General features: G+C 32.7%; 3 protein-coding genes and 2 pseudogenes across 5 annotated transcripts, besides 7 other annotated features; 2 read left to right on the forward strand and 3 right to left on the reverse strand.

Annotated features, from left to right (window-relative positions):
- Positions 1-14: 14 nt before the first annotated feature.
- On the reverse strand, positions 15-2,078 carry TVAGG3_1034160 (guanylate cyclase protein; the record flags this gene model as incomplete). The annotated part of the gene is made up of 1 exon (XM_001316408.1): positions 15-2,078. One exon carries the CDS (start codon positions 2,076-2,078, stop codon positions 15-17), a length of 2,064 nt encoding a protein of 687 aa, XP_001316443.1.
- A 35-nt stretch (positions 2,079-2,113) lies between these two features.
- Positions 2,114-3,106, reverse strand: TVAGG3_1034170 (guanylate cyclase protein; the record flags this gene model as incomplete). Its single annotated transcript, XM_001316409.1, has 1 exon — positions 2,114-3,106. One exon carries the CDS (start codon positions 3,104-3,106, stop codon positions 2,114-2,116), a length of 993 nt encoding a protein of 330 aa, XP_001316444.1.
- Positions 3,107-6,425: 3,319 nt separating this feature from the next.
- TVAGG3_1034180 (phosphoprotein phosphatase protein) lies at positions 6,426-7,798 on the forward strand (the record flags this gene model as incomplete). The annotated part of the gene is made up of 1 exon (XM_001316410.2): positions 6,436-7,368. One exon carries the CDS (start codon positions 6,436-6,438, stop codon positions 7,366-7,368), a length of 933 nt encoding a protein of 310 aa, XP_001316445.1.
- A 409-nt stretch (positions 7,799-8,207) lies between these two features.
- Positions 8,208-8,316: a mobile genetic element.
- A 141-nt stretch (positions 8,317-8,457) lies between these two features.
- Positions 8,458-8,566: a mobile genetic element.
- Positions 8,567-8,707: 141 nt separating this feature from the next.
- Positions 8,708-8,816: a mobile genetic element.
- Positions 8,817-8,936: 120 nt separating this feature from the next.
- Positions 8,937-8,999: a mobile genetic element.
- Positions 9,000-10,926: 1,927 nt separating this feature from the next.
- Positions 10,927-10,992: a mobile genetic element.
- A 2,761-nt stretch (positions 10,993-13,753) lies between these two features.
- Positions 13,754-15,636, forward strand: TVAGG3_1034240 (annotated as a pseudogene). The gene has a single exon. A coding segment is annotated over exon 1 (1,883 nt).
- A 715-nt stretch (positions 15,637-16,351) lies between these two features.
- Positions 16,352-16,494: a terminal%2Cinverted (terminal inverted repeat of Maverick transposon ID:TVAGG3_1034250).
- Positions 16,352-23,933: part of a mobile genetic element that runs on past the window's edge.
- TVAGG3_1034260 lies at positions 16,614-16,987 on the reverse strand (annotated as a pseudogene). Its single transcript has one exon. A coding segment is annotated over exon 1 (374 nt).

A 23,933-nucleotide genomic window follows, 5' to 3' on the forward strand; every position in this document is an offset into this window, starting at 1 on the left:
GTTGAGTGTCTCTGTCATACCAATGAAAGGAACTTCGCCAGCAGCTGGGTAACCAAGTCTAATCTTGTGGAAGTAGTCGATCTGCTTTGGAATATAAATGCCAATGTACTTGATTTCATCTTCAGGATTGACAATTGTGCCCCAGAAAACTTCTGGGTTATATGTCTGGAGAATGATCTTGAAAATGCGTCCCATAACTTCATTGTGTTGGAAGCGTTGAGGAATCTGATGATTGTCAAGTAGTAACCAATAGATGCGCAGACAGCAATGATGAAGAAGCAGAACTGATTCTTCTGAGCGTTTGTAGCCTGTGAAGTACCATCGGAAATTGTGGAGAAGAGTTTCATGATTGATTCTTCCTGGCGAGACATTTCATCTTCATGGCGCTGTTGCTCTGTTTGTTCTGCGTTAGATGTATCATTCTTCTTGACATGGTTGAATGATGCTGAAACTGTTGAAATGACTGTCTTAGGAATTGTTGAGAAGATGCCCATGATGTCCATGTTGTTCTTTCTCAATTTCTTGATCTGAACATTGAACAAAATGATGTAGCCAAAGCAGCAAAGAATGATAAGAACAATCATCAATGATAAGAAGATCTTTTTATCTCTGGCATTGATATTGAGAATATATTCATTGACAATATCTAATGCCTTGCTCATTGCTTGTGTTGGAACAATGTTGTTGTTTCTGCATGTAAGTGCATCTGTTCCTCTTGCAATATCTGGTGACATCTCACCAATTTCTGCGAGTTTTCCAACGTGCAAAGAAACCATAATTGCGATCTGATCTGTTGAAGCATTGAAGTTCGTTGTTTGATTATAAGCAAGGAAGTAACTGAAATTGAGATTTGAAGTGAACAATGTTGTTCTGGCTCTCTCAATAAAGCTGTTTCCTGCTTTATAACTTCTGATCTTTGACATCAATTCGTTGGCATATGAAACTTGACTTGCAAGGTAATATATGATCATGTTTGTCTCTGTGTATCCACCGAACGCTGTCATAGGGAATCCTTTTTCTAGTTGATTCTTTTGCATGATCTTTTCACCTATTCTTTCATCATACATCTCTTCAAGAATGTACTTTCCGGCCATTGATGCCATGACGTTGATTAAGTTTCTGAGATAAGAAATACCATTGAGGAAAGTAAGTGGTTCTTGGAGATCGATGATATACTTAGGGAAGTAGATCATGATTGCAATAATAGGAACAGCAACGAAAATAACGAACATAGCGATAGTTGACCAATACATGAAAACAATTGCAGGAACTTTGTGTTTCTTAACTTGGTTATTAAGAACATCGATAAGTTCGATATCTGGGTTATCTTCAATTGGTTCATCAACAGCTTCACCTTCCATTTCATCTGTAACAGAGTATTTCATGTCTTCTTTGTTGAGTGAGTGTGCAGGAATGTTAGGGAAGATACCCATAGCAAGATCGTGAATGACATCTGGTTTGACTTTCTGTCCCATCTGGAGTTTTCTGATGTTTTCTGACCATTCCTTGAATTCTGCACCATCGGCGTGAATTTCAAGACAGTACTTAGCATATTGGCGTGCAACGAATCTGTTGTTTGAGTGAAGCATCATCATGTTATTGATATCGACTTCGCACTCTTTGATTGTTTTCATGGCGGATTTGATGGACTTGTTCATTTCAAGTAAGTTGTTCTGAAGAATTAAGTCCCAAATGTTACGAATTCTGTTCTTGGCTTTGTTGATGACCTTCTGGAACTTGGAAATCTTGCTCTTGATACGTGGTGTATAGTTTGTTTCACGTGTCTGAATGATTGTAGCAATGTTTGAAACAATAATGTCACGATACATTTTATTCGCTTTGATATTTGCGATATTTTGTACGATGTACATGAGCTGGTCTGTATGTTCTGGATAGATTGAGATGAATTTGGCATATGAGGACCATGGAGAAAGCTGATCTGGCCATTCATCGATTGATGCTTTGAAAATTGAGAAGCTCAAGCATGCTGGATGGCAGTAAGTGAAGCCAGTGCCTGTAGCTCTTCTGATCTTACGCATTGATCCGAAGATCTTGATGTCTTTTGTCTCATCGAACATATCCAATTTGGCAAGTTCTTTCTTTTCGAGTAATCTCATGAAAACGTATGTAAGGATGAAGACAACAATGCCGCAAGATATGTAAAGAACGAAGTAAATTGGCCCCATGGCTTGCCAGAGAGAATTGGATATAAGTTGGCCAAAATAACAATCATACTCAAAATAGAGCCACCCATAACCATGCAGAGATATGTGAACTTAACAGATGTTGAACAATTGAAGCAAGTTGAGCATGCATAAGCGTAAATGAAAATTGTAAGTACAGATAAGACGGCTGTTGCATTTTTGCTTGTATAAGTGGTAAGAGCAGTGAAGAATGTGACGCCTGTTGTGCAACCCATAAGCTTAATCTGTGCCATACCATCTGCAGCGAAGAATGATGACGGACGGAAAACAAGTGTAAGCGCGAATGAAGCAACCAATGACCAGAAATAAAGGGCAAGTGCAGCTATTGTAGAAATGATTGCCACTATACCAATAGCAGTTACTTTCAGCTCATTTGTAAAGTATGCAGATATAAGCTGGCCTGTAAATTGCGCTGAGACTGGAATGAAGTAGAGTGGGCCGAAGATCATGAAGAAGTTCAAAATGTACATTGATAGCTTTGGAAGATTGGTCGTTTTATGGTAAATCATAGCTGTCACAATTAAATAAGCACCGAAAGCGATAAGAATGCAGTTAATAATAAGGGCAATAGTGTCTTCATTACCAAAACGAACTTGTACTGGTATAACGTGATATTCAATGCTTAAAATACTCATTGCGGAGTAGGTCAATGTACCTTCTTGGAAAATTCTTCGGTTGGGAGCCATCATTGCAGCACCGAGTAGTTGAAAGAATCTTAAGTATGTAACAATTTCGTAAAAACTAGGAGTTTTTGGTGCGTAATTATCGAAATAATTAAACATTGCAATTAATGCATCTGAAGCTTGTTTTGTAATTGGAACCTCGATTAACCCTTCAAGTCTTGAACTCATTGACTGGCTTATATCAATTTTCGCTGACGAGGAGGTCCCAGTACTCTCCATCAGTTAAAATAATATATTTGAAATAGCACACACAAAAATTGAAAAGTCATTTAAAAAAGACAAAGTATACTGCATTATGAGTTAGCAATTTATATCAATAAAAATTTTGTATTGTAGCAATTAACGTTTTTTTGTAAGAATAACCAAAAGTAAGAAAAATTGAATAAAACAATCTTGTCAGTTTGAATGATTCGTAAAATGGTAGCCAGTAAAGAGACTGAGGGTCTGGATTAATTGAGAATTGAATTTTCACAATTTATCGAAAAGCTATTGATATTAGTATACTATCCAATAAATGAAAAATTATAATGATAGTTCGGTAATTAAATGTTATTGAATTGGATTTTGAAAAAATATTGAATATTAGTTTAATTCACAAAAATTGGATATTTGAATTAAAAGAGAAATTAACATTTAACATCATACTGCAACAAGAAAAAAAATAAGAGATTAGAAAATATACCAGTTTTGTGAGTGGTCTATTCAAAATAAATAGCCAGTATGCAAAAAAAAATTGATAAGAAGGATTAAAATTAAGCGCAAGCGTTAATATTCATTCAATAAGAATCACTTTTTTGTTTAGTATTTTCAATTACCCAGATTTTCCTTACTTTTACCACTCCCCATGTAATTTCTGGGGAAAACGATAATTCATTTTTTTTATGGATGAATAGATCGTTTTCCTAGAAAGGACCTCATATCTCTGGCTAAAAAGAGTGTCAGATCCTAAATAGATTATTGATCTAGTGTACAAATCCAATAAAAAGCCTATTTTTTTGGCTTTTTTGGTGCTCATTTTTTCGAAGATCTACATGAATATGGGGAAACCATCGGATTTTTTTGGTTAACCCACATCTTCATGTAGTCTGGACTATCTTTCCTCGAAGGACCTCTTTACGGGTGTAAAAACTCATAAAGTTCTCAAAAGATTCATTCTCGATCTCCATGCTGAAAGAATTTACAATAAAAAAGAGATCTACGCATCAAACTACAGCCATAAATGAACTGAACCCCTAAAGCTCAGCTCTTAGTTTATCAAAAACGTCGAAATCCTTCTCATTGCAATCAAATTTTCTCAATAACTCATAAGAAAAATCGAATTTTGATTAAGCCGATGTTATAGGTATCACAAATACTACAAACTTGAGCAATATCGAAATTGCCAGCAAAAGTTTGAAATTGCATTGCTCATATTTGTTTTGTAAACTAAAAATCTGCTTATATTATTCATTAATTTTTTATATATTATTCATATACTTTAATAAAATCAATACTATTTCACCTTAAAAATGAATTTCATAAGTCAATATTATTTTTTTGAAAATGTATCAATTTTCGATTAAAACAACATGAGAATAAAATTTACGCAAAATTATTTTAAAAAATGGTTTTAAAAATTTACAATTGATTAAGAATAAGAGTGCAAGAAGTTTTGAAGTTTAATTTTAAGAAAAAAAATTCGGATACTATTCATGGATCTAAGTAATCTGATATTTGAGTATCGGCACTATGCATAAAACATATATTTATAGTTTTTTTGGATTTTTATGATTTTAAATATATTCAAATTTGGCAATCCAATAGATTTTTAAAAAATAGGTAAATAAAAATAGATTACATATGCAGCAGATTTAGAACATGAAACAAATCTTATAGTGACCCAAAAAAAAATTCATGATCCAAAAAAGAAAAAAATTGGCTAAATGGGAATCAAACCTTGGCATAATGAATCGTTATGTAGGATATTTGAACTACACTACACCGGCAGTTCGAAAAATGCCCTTGGTGGTTCTATTTAATAGCTACTCCCAACGATAGGCGGTGTCCCCAGCTTTAGAGGGGTGGTAAAAGTAAGGAAAATCTGGGTATTTCAAAGAATAGAAGAAATTGATGTAAAGAATTGAATAAATGAACGGTTGAAATAGTACTATTTTCATTTGATAATTTTAAGATTATTAATTAATTTTGATTAATATAATATTCTTTCAATTTTTGTCAAGTATTCAAATTCTCGATAACTTTATCAATAATATTTTCTTAACCGATCTCATATAGTAATTTGGTTAATCTTTTCAATTCTTTTTCAATGCACTAATCACAAAAGTTTGTTTTCAATTGAAAAATAGCTTTTTCAACGAAAAATATGATAGAAATGCTTCTGGGAATTAGGTGCTATCAATGAATTACTAAAATATTATAAACTTATTCAATTTTATCTTGCCGAATTGATGTTTCCAAAGTAGCTTACAAAAATATGCAGATATGCTTATTGAATAGTTTCAAGTATAACTAGACACCTTAAATAGTATGCATTCAATAGCTTTTCAATACTATCAAAAATTTCTTTTTATTCTACTAAAAATAAAGTTGATCAGAACTGCATTGTTTGTTGGTAACATTCAGCAAGTTAAATTTCGAGAAAAATACTCTCTTCTCTTCTTCTAAATCACGTCCATTATTCAAAACCTTTTTTCAAATTTTTTATCAACAAATCTATACGACATTAGTCTAGTTAATACAATTTTCCTTTTCTTGAATTAAATCGAGTAAGTAATTTATGAATTTCACGTATTTTGAGCAATTAAAATCTTCTATGAATCATTATAAATGAGTTTTATAGCTGAAATTAAAGTTCTGAACTATTAATTATTTCTAACATTTGATATACGCATAAATCTTGCAATCGTATAACAATCTCAATTGTTTACGATTTCAAATGCTAAAATATTTCAAATTTTCCTATGAACTCTATTATCATATTGATTTGATTCACGAGAACCAAATAAGTTCATTCACTGATTTAATAGTGGTATCAGATCTGGCCTATTGTGACATTTGTTTTGTACACTCATATCAGGATATTTGTGCTATATACTCATTAGTGAAAAAGATAAAATTTGAAACATTCATATTACTAGTATATGTTCTCATTTCATAACCCCTAAATCGGTAATTTACACGTAAGCTAATCTATCTTTCATTACCTAACTGTATTGAATTTGTCACATATTCCAGAAAGGAATGGAAATTCAAATAATTTTGATAAAATCTTAGAAAATAATAGGTGTATGCTATCTTGAAAATGTCATCGGTTGGGGATCATGATTTACGATTAAGTATTTCAATTTTTGAGAGCTTTCAAAAATATTATTTTAAAATAGCGTGTATTTTATGGATGTGATGAAAATAATTTTCAGGCTGAATTGAATTTTACCTCAAATTTTCTGTGAAATTTGGATTTTATTTATTTATATTCTACTTCATAAGGATATTATTATTTTTGATTGTTATGCAAAATCAAATTTACAATAATCGTCACTTTCATTAAGATGAGCGCGATTGATGCTGACTCAATTATGAAGCACATCATGGATGGATGTGCGCCAACAGTTGATGAAATCAACTGGATTAACATCAAGGCAAAACAAATGTTCGAGAAACTTCCGAATGTCGTTTCTGTTCAACCACCTATCACAATCTGTGGTGATATTCATGGTCAGTTCAAAGATCTCATGGAACTTTTCAAAATTGGTGGCTCTGTTCCAATGACAAACTACTTATTCCTTGGTGATTATGTTGATAGAGGTTCACAATCAATCGAAACAGTCTCATATCTCTTCTGCCTTAAATTAAAGTATCCAAATAACATCACTCTCCTCCGTGGTAACCATGAAAGTGCTGGTATCTCTCAAATTTTTGGATTTCGTGATGAAGTTATTGCTAGATACGGTAACGATGATGTTTGGCAAACATATACAAATACATTCAACTTCCTCCCACTAGCTGCTATTGTTGGTGATAAAATACTTTGCGTTCACGCTGGTCTTTCACCAAGAATCAAAACAATCGACGATATTCAAAAACTCGATCGCTTCAGAGAAATTCCACATGAGGGCCCTATGTGCGATTTAATGTGGAGTGACCCTACACCAACTCCTGGTTTCCAGCCATCTGCCAGAGAAGCTGGCTATCAATTCGGCCCAGATATTACTGCAGGATGGAACAAGGAGAATGGTCTTGAACTTACAGCTCGTGGCCATCAATTAGTTATGTCTGGTCTTGAATATGGTCATAACAATCAAATTGTTACTATTTTCTCAGCTCCTGATTACTGCAGACGTTGCGGAAATTCTGCTGGTATCCTTGAGCTTGATGAGAATATGAAGCGTAAGGAAATTCGCTTCGAAACTCCAAAAGAAGTTGACGAAGAAGCTGACCAGATTCCAAAGTACTTTAGCTTTGACCTTCCAGAGGATGAGTAATTTCATTGTTAATTGATTATATATTTTTTTCATTCATGATAATAAAAAGACAGAAGTATTTTTCACCTTTTATTTCAATATGTCATCGAAAGGATCTAATATTTTTAATAATATTCATTATCTTGACGCAATATACCCCTGACAAATTATAAAATATATGAATTTCAATAAAATATAGTAAATCATGGTCGTAACAACACGAAACTAGACCATTGATGATCAAGTTTTATGAATTACTTAGCTTTCTAAAAAAAAAATGGATCATGATCTTTAAAAATCTCCAAATTTACAAATAAAAAACGATATTACATCAATTTTAAAGGTTTTTATATTTCAAAATTTTTTCGAAAATTCAAAATTTATTTAAAAAAATCTGATTTTCATACTCATTTTCAAATTTTTGAATTTTTTTTGGAAAACAGAATATAATAATCTAGCTCCCATCTTGATGGAGGGAGGGCTCAATTAACGTATGAAACTTGAACAAACATTTTCTTTTAATTTATGCACTTCAATATCTTTAATTTTATGCATTTTTCTTCAAATGAATGTTAAGTTGAAAATACATTTCAATAGCTTATATTTCAAATCGGAAATCGCTTATAGTTTTCACTAAGAATTTCAGAAGATAACTCGAATTCCAGCTACGAGTGTGTTCTCAATAATTCTATTATTCTTATATACGAAAAAAAGAGATCTGACATTGTGTCAGATCTCAGTAAAAGTGACATTTACATGTCAAAAAAATAGAATGAGTTTAAGTAATTAAAATTGAGGGTGAGAGTAGTATTGTATGAAATAATATCTCTCACCCTCCAATTCATCCTATGGCGCCGAAAAAATTTTGGTGAAATGCGACCACATTTCACCAAAATTTCTCGGCGCCATATAGAGAACTAGAGCCTGTGAGGTACTGATACTATCCATGTACCTCGCAGGCTCTAGTTCCAAGCCAAAATGGCTAAAAATTGCCCGCAATTGTTCACATTGCGGGCAATTTTTAGCCATTTTGGCTGGGAATTGGAGGGTGAGAGTAGTATTGTATGAAATAATATCTCTCACCCTCCAATTCATCCTATGGCGCCGAAAAAATTTTGGTGAAATGCGACCACATTTCACCAAAATTTCTCGGCGCCATATAGAGAACTAGAGCCTGTGAGGTACTGATACTATCCATGTACCTCGCAGGCTCTAGTTCCAAGCCAAAATGGCTAAAAATTGCCCGCAATTGTTCACATTGCGGGCAATTTTTAGCCATTTTGGCTGGGAATTGGAGGGTGAGAGTAGTATTGTATGAAATAATATCTCTCACCCTCCAATTCATCCTATGGCGCCGAAAAAATTTTGGTGAAATGCGACCACATTTCACCAAAATTTCTCGGCGCCATATAGAGAACTAGAGCCTGTGAGGTACTGATACTATCCATGTACCTCGCAGGCTCTAGTTCCAAGCCAAAATGGCTAAAAATTGCCCGCAATTGTTCACATTCCCATCTTTTGTTGGTAAGACGAAGAATATGAAATAAATTATGAAGAAGATAATGATGAATAAAATATCACTTTTTATATTTTTGACACGTAAAGTTGTCACTTTTCTGTCAAACTGTTTTTATCGTTTTCGTATATAACATTATAAAAGTACATGTTAATAGCATTTTTACATCGACATGCTTTAACTTATTTCTCACATTTTTTAATCAAAATTCCCAAAAATAAGATCGATAAATGAATACATTTTCTATAAAAATATGTGCACATCACATCACTTATAAAAAAATAATAATATGCTCATTATTATTTTTTTCTTCTTTTCTCTTCTTTTTTTTTCTTTTTCTCTTTTCTTTCTTCTTTTTCCCTTTTCCCTTCCTTTTTTTCTAGTTTTGGAAAGGAAAAAGTAAAAAATTTAATAATTAATTTTATTACTATGAAAATATACTTTTTAGCTTATATTGTAAGCTGTGAGGGTTTTAAGTGATGGAAAATATAAATCAAATTTGAAATTCAACAAATCTTGTTATGATTAAGTTGAATATTGTACTCTAATTAAGAGTTTTCAGTTATGAACTCAGGTATTATATAATAAAAGTATAACTCAAGATAATAAAGAGGTTTTTAAAATGTAGATCTGAAAATCAAACTACCATGTTTGATATGATTAAGTTGAATAATGTTATTTTATTAAATGGTTCAAATCTGTGAAATCGGCAATTACAAATTAAAGGCGTAGTTCAAAAAATTAAAGAGATTTTAAAAATTTAATATCAGAATTAAACTAAAAAAAGGATTTAGTTATTTCAGTAATTATCAGAAAAGGTTAAAAAGATAGGGTAAGTAATGAGACTTGAGTGAGATGTGAGAAATCATATGTAAATAATTAGATATCTGATGAGTAAGGTAGTAATGAGAGTTAAGATCTGGTTAGTAAGGTAGTAATGAGAGTTAAGATCTGGTTAGTAAGGTAGTAATGAGAGTTAAGATCTGGTTAGTAAGGTAGTAATGAGAGTTAAGATCTGGTTAGTAAGGTAGTAATGAGAGTTAAGATCTGGTTAGTAAGGTAGTAATGAGAGTTAAGATCTGGTTAGTAAGGTAGTAATGAGAGTTAAGATCTGGTTAGTAAGGTAGTAATGAGAGTTAAGATCTGGTTAGTAAGGTAGTAATGAGAGTTAAGATCTGGTTAGTAAGGTAGTAATGAGAGTTAAGATCTGGTTAGTAAGGTAGTAATGAGAGTTAAGATCTGGTTAGTAAGGTAGTAATGAGAGTTAAGATCTGGTTAGTAAGGTAGTAATGAGAGATCTGCGGGCAGTAATGATACATCTATGAGTACATAACTAAAACCTGAGTTCTATGAGCGAAATCTGAGAGCTAAAAGCCGAGAGATCTAAGGTAAGTAATGAGAGAAGAGAATTTGAAATTTTACAAAATACGTTTACTCATACAAAATAATTCGCATTCTTTTATAACGAATCTCAATGCCAATTAATACATAAAACAGATTTTAGCAATCAATTGCAAGATTTAGAAAGATTTTATTTATAATCTCAGCCAAATTAACAAATATTTTATTGATTTCGTAAAAAATAGCAATAAAACATAAAAATATGACATTCTATTTTTCCAAAAAAATTTCAAAAATCATTTTTTAACATGAAATTTATATTTTTTAATTTTTTTTTTAAATTTTGAATTTTTTTTTGGAATTTTCAACCATGTCAAAAGTCGGGATCTACAAATGTATTCTCTTTGACATAGGATAAAAACATCCTTTCTTATAATTTCATTGTAAAATAAAATTTTCTTAAATTTATTGAATCCAAACTCAACTTTGCAACATTTTATTATCATAAAAACTAAGAAATATCAGGTAAACTTCAATTTGGAGAGCTTAAAATCATATCTAAATTGAAAAATAAGGGGAAAAAAATTGTAAAAAAAATCTCATTAGATGGGGCAAAAAGTGACTTTTTTAATGTGTTTTTTAAAAAAATCGTGCCAGCTGGCCAAAAAAGGTGTGCCAGCAGGCGTGCCAGTTTGTACAACCCTATCCGTAAAGTATTGAAATCTATCCCGATTAATCGGGATAAAATTGAATGAGTTGATCCCAATTTCCCGATCAATCCCGATGCCAAAAGATAAGTCAATTTAAGGAAAAAGAATTAGAATATATTTGAGAATTTTGATGCAGAGTGTTAACTAACAAGTTTATTGGTTTTATTTTGTACAGCTTTCAATCTTGGTCAAGAATTTCAAAATTCGGTTCATCTGCTTACATATTGGACGAAATTGCAAAAACCTTCAATAAAGTTTAAAGTTATCTTTTTTTTTAACTGTAATGCATAAAAGTTTACGTCATGAATACACATTTGGCAATATGGAAAATAAGGGAAATTTCTATGGGGCCCTAGGATTTTTTTAATTTTCTCTATCAGACTTACTATTCAATTGCTCGAAAATTAAAAAAATCAATAAGTATCTAAAACATATTACTAATCATCGGATTGCCAGAAGTAAGATATTTTGGCTATCTTTAATTCTTTCTATTTTATTGTTTGAATATATAATAATAATAATTGATATGATTAATGATGTCGTATTGATGCAATTGTAATTTATTTACAATATCTTTATGGATATAATTGTTCCCATTTCATGCAATTCATCATGAATTAAATTTTATAATTATGGAATCTTTTAGATTTATAAACATCGTCATGATTTAACAAATAACAAATATATTTTGAACATATAATTTAACATATTATTTGCAAAATGATGTAATTTTTGATTGAAATTTGCTGGAAAGATAAAAAAAATTTTAATTGTTATATTGTATGGGGCTAATAGACTTTTTATTAATTTTAATATTAATGAAATATAAGTTAAAATTGAAGACATCAGGATGTATTAGTTTTTCTGAGAAAATAGAATGTTAAGTATTATGAAAGAGCGAATTTATTAATAGATTTTTAGTATGAAGGGCTATTGAAAAATTCGATTTAAAAAAAATATTTAAATCGGTCAAAATTTTTTTAAACAATGATTGTGATTTGAATAAATATCGAATTATCTATACTACAATTATTTTTCATTCAAATGCTGTTTGGCATTAATAATCATAATCAAGATAATTCCAATTTTATATACTTATTTACGGGCGCTTTAGCTAAAGCTTTAGCTAATTACAAATTGTATCTTTACGGATAATTCTAAAGCTTTAGCTAAAGCGCCCGTAAATAAGTATACAAAATTGTTAATTTTAGAATACGCTTACTGAAATAATTATTAGTTTAAGATAAAATATTACGCTGGCAATTAATAATTAATAATTTTAAAAATTTAAATGATATTTTTTCATCATTAATGTCTCAATTTCCTCTAGTTTTAAAAATATTTTTCAATAAAATTATTTAACAGGTATATATTATTATTTTGATTTTTTTATTAATTTCTCACATTTGATTAATCAAAACAAATTTAATCACATGTGATAAATCAAAATTTAATTCATAATAATAATCTTATCTAACTGTATCCATAAACAATATTGTTTGTGATATCAATAACATTCTCCTATGATCAAAATTATAACAAATTCGTGGAGTAATTATTTCACACTTTTCTGAGAATCTTCAAACATTTTATTTTTTTTAATAGATTCTGTTCTCCAGATGAAAAAATCATTAGCTCGTTAGAAAATGTAAAGTTAAATGACGATACAGCTGTTTGGCCTGAGAGCATCCTTAAATATGAGCTTTTTTTAGAATATTCTGAAATTTTACTTTAAGGATACCCTTACATTGCGTAGTTAGAAAGAGAATATGATATTGTCATGATTGCTAAAGTTTTAGGCTCCAGAAATGAATATACATCAAACTGAAACAATTGATAAATTGAATGAACTTTTGAGAGGTTCTCAAATAAAAAAAATTATCTAATTTTTTACAATATTACTATTATTTTATCCACATATGTATATATAGTAATTTGAGAAAACTTTTAGGAAAAAATAAGTTTAATAAAAATCTGAATTTTACTTGTTGTGGGATTGTTATTAATTGACACTCCAGACAAAAAAAAAAAAAAAAAAGGTAGTGGGGCTTCCAGGCACTTCGTGCCTTCTAGCCCTGATGATGTTTAGTAATAAATGAAGTTTTTATTCGGAAAATTGTTAGTCTTCTGGGTCGAAAACATTATATAATGTTTCACTTTTCACAAATTATATATGTTTTCATGTTTTGTCAAGACTTCTTCGTAAATGTTTTGTCAAGACTTCTTCGTAAATGTTTTGTCAAGACTTCTTCGTAAATGTTTTGTCAAGACTTCTTCGTAAATGTTTTGTCAAGACTTCTTCGTAAATGTTTTGTCATGATTTCATCGTAAATGTTTTGTCAAGACTTCTTCGTAAATGTTTTGTCAAGATTTCATCGTACATGTTTTGTCAAGACTTCTTCGTAAATGTTTTGTCAAGATTTCATCGTACATGTTTTGTCAAGATTTCTTCGTAAATGTTTTGTCAAGACTTCTTCGTAATGAGTGTAAATGACCAAAAATATAATTTAGGGTAGAAGGTTAGATCTAACCTCTTTTCTAACCTCTTTTCTACCCTCTTGAATTTGTCATGATTTCATCGTAAATGCTTTGTCAAGACTTCTTCATCGTAATGAGTGTAAAGGACCCAAAAATATAATTTAGGGTAGAAGGTTAGATCTAACCTCTTTTCTAACCTCTTTTCTACCCTCTTGAATTTGTCATGATTTCATCGTCATAGGCACGGAGATAGGACGGTTATTTTACAAAACCGACAACACTTTGACCGAGTAGTTTTTTGAGCTGAACAAATAGTGTCATATAAACATCTGTCAAAAACCGCTTTTTAACTTCACTTAAAATGCCACGTAAGCTACGTAAGAATATACGTAAGAGGAAGAGAGCATTGAAACATCCAATAGTAAAACTGACACCACAACAACAGTTGCAACAACAAATGATGAATGACCCCACTATGTTGCAACAAATGTCAAGCAACCCTATGCTTTTAAACCGAGTTATTGGTGCACAGAGTGGAGGTTTAAGAGCGGCACTTTAGCGAAAATGGCAGGCTATGGTGGAGCTGCAGACGGAACAGCTTATAACCCTCAAAGTCAAATGAATTTGAGTTCACTCAAAAATCAAATAACAGATGTCAAAAAGTCAAACATAGACATACAGAAACAAATAAGTGAAAACGAAAAGAAACTAGAATATGACAGACACACAAAGAAACTCAATGAGTTAAACGTAGAGAAAAAGAAGAAAGAAGAACAACTGAAAGAACTAAGTACAGAGGAATATGCGAAAAAAGTGTCAGAAAAAGCAGCAGAAGTAGCAAAAATGGAACAAGATTATAAATTTGAAAAACCATACTACTCAATATAAATACTGAAAGATGAAGAAATAAAACAAAAAACCCTGAAGACATATATGGATAGCGATGAGTATAAAAAAGAAGTTGAAGCAAATGTAAAGGCAGAAAACTTTTACAATTGCAAAACCAAACCGTACAGTATGAAAACTTAGCACAAGAAAGTCAAAATAACGACGCAGCCATGCAAAAGGCAATGAAAGCGCAGAATATATAAAAGCTAATAATGACTGGTTAGATGCCCAAGCCAACGCCAAAGCAGCCCAACTTATAGGGTCAATAAGGACAAAAATACAAGCGGATGAAGACAGTTCAAATGAAGCTTTAATGAATGCTGACTTTAAGAACGCCTTCGAAGCTCTTCATAGTAAGGTGAAACTAGTGAACGACTTCTCATCTGGAAAGAAACTGAAGTCTGAAGGTTTCGACAACGAGTTAAGAGAAGTAGCACAAAATATGACGAAAATAACAGATGCAGCAACGAGACAGGCAGTTCAAAGTGCTATGACGCCGTTAGAGCAACTGTTGTGGAAAGTCAAGAAAAAGAGTTACAACAGACCAAAACAGACCTAGTAAATGCTTTCTTAAAAACGAAAAGTCAGGTAGGACATTATGCTGCAGATGGAACATATGTGCCAGCTGGTGGAACTTATATACCAGCTGGTGGAACTATATACTAGCTAGTGGAACTTATATACCACCAAACCCTCCAAGAGAAGCACCTGCACCAGGACTACCTAAAACATTTACATCGTCACATGGACACAGACACAGGCATGCACCAAAACCAACACAACAACCAACAGTTCAAAACACTGCACCACAACCAACAGTTCAAAACACTGCACCACAACCAACAGTTCAAAACACTGCACCACAACCAACAGTTCAAAACACTGCACAGCAACAACCACAAACAGAGCAAGGACATAAAAGAAGTAGAGAACAAGGAAACCAAGAATTCTTAAAAATGCTTAAGGAAAATTATGGTTACCCAGATACTCTTGACTTTAGTGACAGATATAAAGAAGCTATTAGAAAGTTCAAGGAAGGAAATACTGACCCGAACCTATTTAGCTTTATGGTTCAGCACCAAATGGGATATAATTTCAAACCTGGAAAATACAAGCTCGCTAAGGGATATGATTTAATAGCATATCATCCAAATGACATGGATGAATTTACTCCAAGATATTTGGTGTCAGAGATAAATGATAATTCAACTATCTTCATGAAACGCGTAAAAAATAGGACGGAACGAAGAAGAAAGGGTTATGAATGCGGATGGCTTAAATAGGGAACTGTTTAAAAACGGTCTCGAATATATGAAATGCCAGCAGATGAGGTACAAGAAACTCCACAGGAAGAAGTTCAGATACAACCAGACATGGAAGAAATAGTTCAGCAACAACAGCTAGAAGACCAGAAGGAAACGAACAAGTCCCTCCTTTGGAAACTAACTTCACAGAACTAGATGAAGATTTGGAACAGCCGAAAAATCTTGACCCTCAACAAGAGTATGCGGAGAATATGGAATCTTTCCAAGAGTCTAAGAAAAATTCAGCTGACATAGTAGAAGAATATCGAAAAATGTTCGCCGACATACAAAAGCCTCCAACATCAGATGAAAATATTCAGCATAGAATGGAAGTACTGAAAGAAAATGTACGCAAATACAACAATCCTTTTTACTTACGACCATATAACGTTCAATCTTTGGCTGAACTCGGTGAAAATAAAAGGTTAAATTTCAACAAAACATATAAAATGAAACATTGTTTAAAGTTCATTCAGAACCTAACCAATATGGAAACAAACCTACTTTTGTTTCTGCAGACTATGGAACTACAATGAGATGGGGTCATAAAGCTAATCCGGATAGGTGGTTCATAAACTTACAACCACAATTCCAAGAAGTTGTAGACGCAATGGAAGTGAATGGTGAACCAGATATAGCTGGTATTTTCAGCGCGGCTTTAATGCCATTGAAAGATATGAAAGATGCAGATATTTTGGACCAGTATGAAATGAACATGGCTGATGGAAGTTAGTATACAAGTCTTGGGTACTGTGGCACTGCGCGGTTTTGACACTTTACGAAACCGTTAACGTAAATTTTACAACACAAACACAAACACCAACTTAACCTTAAATATTTACAAAACTATCTGACACATAAACGACTTCACTAACGAACTCACTAACGAATTCACTACCGTCCTCACTAAATAAAAAATAACCTTAAGTTAGTATGGTTAAGTTGGGTACTGTGGCACTGCGCGGTTTTGACACTTTACGAAACTGGTAACGTATATTTTACAACACAAACACAAACACCAACTTAACCTTAAATATTTACAAAACCATCTGACACATAAATGACTTCACTAACGAACTCACTAACGACTTCACTAACGAACTCACTAACGACTTCACTAACGAACTCACTAACGACTTCATAACGAACTCACTAACGACTTCACTAACGAACTCACTAACGACTTCACTAACGACTCACTAACGACTTCCTAACAACTCACTAACGACTTCACTAACGAACTCACTAACGACTTCACTAACGAACTCACTAACGACTTCACTAACGAACTCACTAACGACTTCACTAACGAACTCACTAACGACTTCACTAACGAACTCACTAATGTAAAAAATAAACGTTCTCACTATCGTTCTCACTAACGACTTCACTAATGTTCTCATAAATTTTCCTCAATATCTTCATCAGCAGTGTTAACCCTATTGTAGTCATACTTGAAGCCATAAACTTTCTCTAACTTCTTAACGTACAATTTACATAACTTACCTTCGTCATCATATGGTTTAATGATATAACTATTTCTATCTTTATACACAGTCAATGAAAAGTCAACTTGTCTCGGATGTATTTGAAAGAACATGTTATGCTCAGGAAGGAAGAATAAATGTTTAAATGTATGTTTGTTATATTTTTCGATTTGTATGAGTTGCTTTTGTTCTGTCATTTATATAAAAATAAACTTAAAAATTAATGATATCACCACCCTCACACGTATGAAAACATAGCGCAAAAATAAATTTAGGTGAAGTGGTGAGATCTCACCTGTTTTTTCACCTCTTTTTTCACCCGTTGAATTCATTACTTTATAACTCTCTTCCTTTCTCCAACTCTTCTAACTTCTTCTTAAGTTCAGCAATGTTGTCCTCATGAAGTTTAATCTTTCTCAAAATTCCTTCTTTTATCTAATGGTTGCTTTACTTTCTAAACTGAACTCTACCATCCTTCATAGTATGAATGTAAAAACCTTCTGGAATAGTTCCTGATTTAATGTATTCTACCAAAAACTTTTGTTTCATTGCTTCAGTGACTTTAGTCGTCATTTCAATCAAATAAAAATTTTAATATTAAATAAAAATAACGTTATTTTTTCAGTAAGGAAACGCAGGAGTTTTACGATTTATTTGAGGCGTGGGTTCTGGTTTAAATGTTGAGTCGGTTTAGGAGTTGACTTTTGAACAGGAGTTTGTACTTCCATAGGTTCAGGAGTTATTGAAGGTTTTGCTTGTGAAGGCTTGGTTTTGGCGAATGTGTTGGAGTTTGTTTAACTTCAGCTACTTCAGTATTATTTATAACATTTGCTTTATTTCTTTTCAACATCATAACTGCTCCTGCTGTAGCTAGCAAACCTAGTGGGAGACCATATCTTATATAAGGACTTGACCAAATGCTATTTTTGACAGGAGCTGGTGGAACACCTAACCTTGGTGAAACTGCTCCTTGCCATTGTGCAGCTCGTAAGAAATATTCAATAGGTGCTCCATAATCGTTTGGTAAAGTTTGTTCATAGATGGTGAAGGTTCGCGAGAGCTTGATGAAGAACTCATTTATAAGCTTTAAAAATAAACGTTCATCCTTTATTCCTCACTGTCGTCCGTGGCTAAGTTATAGTCATCTAATCTTATTATGGGGATGCCATTAGCACGCACCTGAATGGCAAAGCAACAATCCTCATAAATCCAATAAGTGGCTTTGGTACGTTTTCAGTTGCTAGTTCAATAGGTCCTTTAACAGACAATTTGTATGTTATTGGAGCAGTAGATGTTTGACCTTGTTGGAAGCAAAAGTCCACTTCTGTTGGAAAACCACATAAGAAATGTGTGTTGTCATAACTATCCCATTTATGTTCCACACTACCATCATCCACCAATGACCTCATAACATCTTCATTAAATCCTATCATATCATTGTTTGTATTGCAAGCGTTCGCAACCATTTCATAAAATACAGGTCCATATGATTTTTCAGGTTCTGCAGGCATATTTCCATAAGCTCCCATGGAAAGCTGAAGATATTTAAACTTAGGGTTCTCAAAATTAACATAATAGTTGTCTTTCTTTTCTAAATAGTGCCCAAATACTTTTAACATTAATAGGCGTATAAGCTGCTGTAAATGTTGCACTTGAACTATCTGTATTCTTTGAGAATGAACCGTCCATAGGAATCCAATCCATAACTTTAACAGGAAAACATAAAGCCTCGTTTGTATAATGTTCTACAAGTTCTGTATAAATGTTAGGGTCTAAAGAGAATGACTTTGGATGAATGAAACATTCATTAAAATCCATCTTTGTTCGAAATAGTTGCTGGGTTACAGTTGTAATAGTAACTGTTCACTAGCTTCTACTGCCTTCGTTATCATAGTGAATGGTTCATTCCATGGAACAAATTATTTTGTCGGTGGATTTGAATCTGAAGCAAATGCAACTTTAAGAGTTGGATTGAAAGCAATGATATCATTTACAGATATAGATGTGCATTGTAAGGCGTCGCTACTGAACTTTACTTTAAGCTGAATGTTTCCTGCAAAAGCTGGAATAAATCTTATAGCTTCTAATGGTAAAAACTTTCTAACAGGAATTCTTAAACGAAGCTTAAAATCAAATGATTTTCCTGCTGTAATTGGACCACTAACAATTTGTCCTGTTCTGCATGTCCCGAATGACTCCATACATCTTCATGTCGAGTCTTTGAGAAAACATCTACTTTCTTTATTTGTTCGGTAGTTTGTGAGTTTGAAGTTATATATGCTTCTTCTCTTGCGTTGTCTTGAGAATATACGATACGACCATTTGCAAGGATTTGATATCCAGCAACTGCATAGAAAGCGTCATCGAAACCAATCCAAAATCCTGGTGGGTTTGTTTTATTGGAACCTGAACCAATTTCTTTATCTACAATAAATTGACCTTCCATTTTATACGTAATGAATGTATTGTAAAGGTCCAACATATTTTCACCAGGAGGTGAGAGATTGAATGTTACCCATGTGTTATCTTTTAGCAGTTCCAGGTTGTGATGGAATCTTTGCGTCAGAATATTTTCTATTAGTGTCACCAATTTGAACTGCATTGTCTATGATATCGAAATATGAGCGAATCTGATGAATATGCTCTGCTGGAGTAAATTCGTTTAGCTGTTCGTTCTGCATGTATTTACTTCAGATAAAAATATCTATTTACTTCTTTTTCTCACTCTTCTTCTTGGCATTCGTGGTGGAAGTTGTTTCTTGACATTTTCAATGAACTGTACATTCTCTTTTGTCTCAACTTCTTTCACTGGCGGGTCAGGGTTCTTTGACTCGGTTTGTTTTTCAATGAAATTCACGAACTTTGCAAAAGCTCTTGGTTCGTTATTGAAAGTAACATCTGGCTTCTTTTCTTCTTGTTTCTTTGGTGCTCAGTTTGAACAGAAGGTTTTATATGGACTTCATGGACTTCACCCTTGCCATGCACCTTAATGTTGTCGCTCTCTGCATTCGCTAATGGTACCTTTCTTTTTCTTACGTATATTTTACCATCTTTACTCTGACTTACGTAATAGAAAGGATGTTGTATTCCTCTTGCGTCATTTAATATAATAGACTCTCGCTCTGATTTTGACAAGCTCATTTTACATCGGTTAAAGTTTTAATTTTGTTTTTTATCTGCAATCAAATGACTCAGACAAGCCCTACGGACAAGACCCCAAGGTGTCATAGATGTTGAAGCATTGAAGAAAGAAATTCGTGAGCAAATTTTATCCGAACTGAAGGAACAAAAACAAGAACAAAAGCCAGAGAGACCAAAGAGAAAACTTAGTGAAAAACAACTTGCTGCATTAGCTGCTGGAAGACAAAGAACCCACGTTTGCTGGCAAAGAAAGCTAGAGAAGAAGCTGAAGCAAAGAAAGAGTAAATGGTTTATTTTTATCCGAACTAAATGTATAGACAAATACCTTTATCTGTTGCGTTCAGTAGTGAAAACCCTGACGTCAAAATAAAGGGAACAGAGTAACGTTTAAGTTTCCAACAGACTGGATTGTGAACATAAATGAGAGAAGTACATTGGCATAACATCTATGTATATAACACGTGCTTTCAGAAAGGTTGACTTTATACTTCAAGTCGAGATAGAAAATGACGAACAGTCTTTAAGCGCCCAAAACATTCACATATACAAATACTTTAAAGACATACAACATTGTTGCAATGTATGATTTCATTTAATGAGATGTTCGAGAAAAAAGTTCAACATTGAAGTACAAACTTTACAGCCTTTACGTGAGTTTCTTGCACAACTGGAAAGAAGAAGGTAGTCAGCCACAACTTATAGACTTTCATTATGAATTTAATGAAAATGAAGATGGAACTCATGACTGTCAATTCATTGTATTCTCACCATTCAATGAAGTCGCTAAAGAGAAAAAAAATCCATTACGTATAAGATTTCAAATCTCCGAACCAAGTGATGATTTTAAGAATGTTTTCAATTATGATGCAATGCTTCCGAGGAAAAATGAATTTTCAAAATTGTAACCACCTGGCATTTGGGATAGAAAGCAAGCTATATTATATTCAAACTTAAGTAAAGGAGTTGAAAATGAGTTCATTTGGTCATACAAGAACTTCACCACTTCCTAACCCTAAATACTATAAATTAACTGGCTTCAATCGTGAGTTTTGGATAGGCATGTTCTCCACTCATGACCATAAATGTCCAGTGTTCTTGCCTCAGACCATAAGGACTGTCTCTACATTGAAGCACAACTCTTAAACTCTACCATCGCAGTATGTGTAAAATCTACGCTAGCTTTATTTTTATCACGAATGACCTCATTCATGACCTCATTGCTGACAAAAATAAATGACCTCAGAACTTCAACTTACAATAAAGCTTGTTTTAGTCGTTATTGAAAAGTTGAACTTTTCAGCAAAGCAAGGTTGACATGACTTACATAAGTCGAATGCAATCTCTTACCATCATGAAGTGCTTTGTAAAGTTTATTAAACTGAACTCAGAGTCTTTGTCATATGTTCCAACAGGTATGTGAATGTTCTTATCTTCATTTAATAGCATTGTTATAGCTTCAGGAAACATTTCATTAGCGGTTAAAGCAATAACATCTTGCTTCACGCCTTTCATTCTGCAGTGAAATGCCAACTTCATTTAAATCGTTAGTGAGTAAGTCTATGTAGGTTCTCTTTCACAAAAAATACTTTTTATAAGCTAAACTTTGTTTCCAGGTGTTATTTCTGCAAAGTCGCTATGAAATTGACCAAAGGTTCTTTCCTGATAAGTTCGCGACCATATCTCTCTTAAACTCTGCTGCAAGCTTTGGGATGTCTTCATTATATAAGTGCATTACTGTCGTATCCTGGTAAAATATTTTGAAGTCCCATATCTTCAGCAGTACAGAATACTTCATTCATAATACGTTTTGACATAGACAGAATATTAACAACCAAGTGGACAGAAGTTAAAGTGTCTGCAAATGCTTTTCGTTAGCTTGAAAATAGTTTTATCTGAACCATCCAACCTTCGAACTTCACTATATGGTTGTAATTTCTTATAGCATATCTTATAGCATCTTTGTCATTTACTATGGTTATTTTTGACTCAATAGGAGATAGAATAGTTTTGCCATAAAATGCTGTTCAGAATGAGTTTTATAATTTCTTGTAAGGGGTTTCTTCTTTCTTATACTTTAAACCTTAACTCAAACAACTTCTTTACTTCATCTCTTATTCTCATATCTCTGTTCCATCGTAATAGTATCCTTTGCAACACTTCACATTTGGACACCTTGATATTTATGAGTCTTGTAATGTTATATGGTCAACATACATGAGACACAGCAAGTGTTTGAACTTCTTGGAACGTTAATTCTGGATTTAGTTCAGGGTCGCAAACTATTTAAATGAAAGTGTCTGGGTATACCAATCTCTGTTATTCTTAATGAGAACAAAGAGAAGCCAGACATAAACTTTTCACCAATGGTTCCTTTTGGTCATCATCGAATAAATGTCTCATGAGATACTCTGTGCTTAACATCTCATCCTTCAATACTTTTGGAATACCTTCTAAAGTTATAAAAGTCTTGCTATAGCTGAAGGATATAATGAAAACAGTGTCCGAAGTCAGCAAGTGAGTTTCTTTTTTGCTTTTTGTTCATGTTTATCTGACAACATACATCTTCCACCTTGAATGCATCTCGAAATAAATTCTCTTGGTTTATTTGAGAGGTCATAAAGATTTCCATTCGGGAGTATACTCTGTTCTCAAACAATTTTTAGCAATAGAACAAATACTAACGTAGTCATTAAACGTGTTTAAATCAAACTCTTTCAATAAGTCATTTGCGGAACTTTACAAAACCTTCTCTTTAAAAATCTTACATCTTGTTTGCAGTAAAACGTGCTATATTTTTCTAAGTCGAAGTGGTTGCATCTATTCTGCAACCTTTTGATGGAATCTATGTCTTCATAAATGTATCTGCATCATGGATAAACTTACATGCTTCAGAAATAGACACCAGTTCTGTTGTCATTTGCTAACAAAACACTGCTGTAGTAGTTATTATGGAAATACTTCTTTCGTCCTGTTTGTTAAGTTAAACATAGCAGGAAATAGTTTAAGCTTCTTATTTATAACACTGTAAGAGTCTATTATTAATAATTGCCCGTCCTTTATATAAGCCAGTTATTTGCATTGTTCGTGAACCTTTAATGATGGGAGTTCCTTTTCACTTCTGTCATGTGTCTTAAGATGAAGTTTATGTCATAACTGAGGTTATGGAAATATATTAAACTCTTGTCAGGAAGTCTTTCCAAAAAATTCTGTTGCACAGTTTTTGACCCCAAATGCTTTCACTAACTGAAACCATCTTCACTTCATAAACAGTATGTTAAAAGCTTTATTGAAAAGCATTCCGTACTACACTCAAAGTCAGCAAAAGAAAAACGTGCTCAGGTATGAATTTACATTTAGCTTTTATTTACTTCTTTTGAATCTGCTTTTCTTCCTTCAGTTGTACACAATACTTTGGAGCATATGTCCAAATCTTTAAATGGTGCAAGGTTCTGTTTATATAAGTCGTAGTTATATGTGAAAAGTTCTCCATAAGAAATAGGTTCGAAATATTTGCACTCCCACAATGTTTTCATAACATCCCATAACGGTGTTTGTTCTATCATAACGAACTCACATATTTATCTTCTCTCTTTGTATAAATCTTCATCTGTTTCTCAATGTTCATTTCCACCACAAGCTTTGAGAATTTTCTTTTATAGTTTCGAATGAAGTATTGTTGTCATTGTAAATCTTATCATCTTTAGCATGTATGGTCTTCAAC

Source organism: Trichomonas vaginalis, chromosome I (genome assembly GCF_026262505.1).
Source record: "Trichomonas vaginalis G3 chromosome I, whole genome shotgun sequence".
Taxonomy (NCBI): Eukaryota; Parabasalia; order Trichomonadida; family Trichomonadidae; genus Trichomonas; species Trichomonas vaginalis.